At 39.4% G+C, this 2,959-nt stretch overlaps 1 protein-coding gene across 1 annotated transcript in view; it reads left to right on the top strand.

Moving 5' to 3' along the window:
* Positions 1-323: 323 nt before the first annotated feature.
* The window catches only part of sarnp (SAP domain containing ribonucleoprotein), a 17,618-nt gene continuing 14,982 nt past the window's right edge, over positions 324-2,959 (top strand). The window contains exons 1-2 of the mRNA XM_014022548.1: positions 324-424; positions 968-1,073. Of these exons, the coding sequence (XP_013878002.1) occupies positions 392-424; positions 968-1,073 (139 nt within the window). The 5' untranslated portion in view covers positions 324-391. The remainder of the gene's footprint in view (positions 425-967; positions 1,074-2,959) is intronic.

Below are 2,959 nucleotides of genomic sequence, written 5' to 3'. Positions count from 1 at the left end.
ATTTTATGCACTGTAAAGGTTTACTTTTATAATGCAGTATACAGTATAGTAGTGGTTTTTTTTTTGGCAATAATAAAAAAATWAACCTGCCTTCCAGACTGGAATTAAAGAAAAAAACAGGAGATGTGATTCCAACTTTACTTGAGTCAGTATTTCTTTGCATTTTTTTATTTCCTTTAAGAAAATACACATTTCCCAATGCACTGGTTCATTATTATGGTTTAATGTTGGGTGTACATTTCTAACTTTATTTTTTCAGACTGACCCACCGGGCTGCAGTGTGTCAGAGGAGCCACCGGGTGGCGCTGTGGTYACAACCCGCCTGATGATGGAGCACTGAAGGAGAGCAGCTTCATTTTGATTGGAGCAAAGATTCAATCAACAAAGAAAGATGGCCGAAGTGTTGGAGTTGCAGAAACTGAAGGTTTGTAGCGCTGTTAAATAATATCCTTTTCTTTTTATCTTTCGGATTTAGTTATTTAGTTGTAATGAACGGGTTGTAGATGCTGTTAGTCACAAAGCGGGCTGAACGGAAGTGTTTGAAGAAACKAAACTAATCCTCCGACAGTGAAGGCAGGAACCGGCGGGTCAACGGAAGCTAACGCACACATGTAACYAAATATATTTCGACAGAACATGTACCTTTAGCCAAGCTGGGACGAATAAAAATAAAAATATATGGATATTTGAAATGGCCAGTGTCAAATCCCCTAACATTTCTCCTATTGAAGAGCGCTTGTTTTAGCCAAACATTAGCTCTTAAAGCTAATGTGTTGATAATTTAACACACACTCAGAGCCACAAGGTGAAGGTTTTTCACCAGGTTTACATATCCAACTGTTTTCTTATCTCCAATATCTTCAAATATAGTTTCAGTTTATATAGACTTTATTATCTCAGACAAAGAATTGTCCATAAAGTTTATTTACTGAGTAACTTTGTTTTGGTTTGTTTGTTTGTTTGTCAGCTTGCTGAGCTGAGGCAGGAGTGTGATGTCCGAGGTCTGGAAACTAAAGGAAACAAAGGAGAGCTCATCGCCAGACTCCATGCCTACCTGGAAGAACACGGTGAAGGTAAAAAAAAATAAAACTTTCAGAAGTGGTTTGAATCTGCTAAAGATTTTATTTATTTATTTATTTATTTATTTATTTATTTATTTATTTATTGCCACAGTGAACACAAACATAAGCCCTATTCTGACGGGATAAGAATTATCTGGGGACCCCATGTAATAAATAAATTACCCCCCAACGTCTGTGTTTTATGTGGCACATTTGCACGGGATAACCAAAGCCTGAGATTCTCCTGAAATTTACAGACATCTCCCGAATGTGATATTGAAGCCTGGTTAGTTGTTGTCTATTTAGTTGAACACGGCGTTGAACGGACATTAAAAAAACAAACAGTAAACATCAAGTTATCCACTTTTTCCACTCTCCTTTCCTCCTGCTTACAGCAGGCGCTGTCATCTCCACAGCCGACAGACCCCCACCCCCACGCGCGGGTATGAGTGGTACGGATTTTTAGCAAAAATTATAGATTTTTGAGGCTCATTAGGKAAACGTCCAAAGGGGTTGACATCTATGAACACCTTCACTGCTGGCGAGGGTGCACACGCCCGGCGCGATAAGCATRAGCCTGCGCTGCACTACGGCCACAACTCAACACTCAGCATCAGCCAGAAGGCTATAAACAGAAAAAATAATTATTCTTACCATACAGTGAGCCACTATTTGCATCTGATTTTGCTCCCTCTCTTCAGCCTTTTTTATTTTATTATTATTTTTTTTTATTATTTAATGTGTTGGGTTTTTCCAGCTCAGGATCCAAAAAGGTTTCCAGTGCACTCCAATCCAGCCTCCATTCTTCACCAAAAGTAAATAAAMATGCACCAAGGAAACCAAAACCGTCTTATTACATGTGGGATTCAGCCCATTCCTGTCCAAATCACAGAGATGCCTGTTCACATTGGATTAGTATTTTCACAGGACCTCTGAGTTCAGCGAAATATGGTAGGTAATTTGCGGAGGAATTTTTACTTTACAAATTACGGACATGGCCGATTCTCACGGGATTAACAACACAGACAATCTCTGTAATTATTACAAATAGCATGGGGTCCCCAGGTAAAACTAATCCTGTCAGAATAGGGCTTTAGTGACATGTTAGCAACTCCTCCCATATTCCAGGGGACAACTCATCAAAACAGTAAAATAAATGTAGGAACTTTGATAACATTTTCAGTTATTTAATAGCTGCTTTTTTCTCTTTTTACTTGAAACAATTCATGCAGTGATTCTAAAACAGTTTAGTTTTTTTTTATTAGACCACACATTAAGGATGTAGAGGTCATCAAAGGTTGAACCTTAGAAAGCTAGTCCTACATTACTCAGTTTAAAACAGCAGCTGCAGCCCGTTCAACGTGTCTGCCTTCATGAATATGCAGATCATATGATGATTACCAGATCACATAAAATACTGTGGAGGATATGCAGATATGATCATTTTACAACCGTTTGATTTATCAAACCTTAAAACTGGTTGCTCTGCTGTTTCAATATTACTMCGTTTGAAAGGGAGGTGTAAACTGGCTGTCCAGCTTCAGATACACTTTATCCTCTCTGCTGTGCAGTGTGACAATATCACACTTCARTATAGATAAAAGAGCCTCTAACTGCAGCTCAGAAGCTTAGGAAASGTTAGCCAACTCTTGCAGAGATGACAGCTTTTGCAGGGAGTGGACACAGTGGAGGCAGCCTGCTGACTCTGAGACAAATTCATTTAAAGGAAAGTTTTAAAAAAACAATCTGTAATGCTGCGTTCACACCAAACACGATTTCAGCATCAGGAGCATCAGGGCATCATGAAAAGTCTATGGTGGACGCGCTTCAAACGGCGTCAGGAAGTGCTGCGGCGCCTCAAGCGTGATTAGAGCAGCGTGATTTGAACGATCTGAGCG

The sequence above is a fragment of the Austrofundulus limnaeus genome, unplaced genomic scaffold (assembly GCF_001266775.1).
Source record: "Austrofundulus limnaeus strain Quisiro unplaced genomic scaffold, Austrofundulus_limnaeus-1.0 Scaffold335, whole genome shotgun sequence".
In the NCBI taxonomy this organism is placed as follows: Eukaryota; Metazoa; Chordata; class Actinopteri; order Cyprinodontiformes; family Rivulidae; genus Austrofundulus; species Austrofundulus limnaeus.
This window is presented reverse-complemented; position numbering and strand designations above follow the sequence as displayed.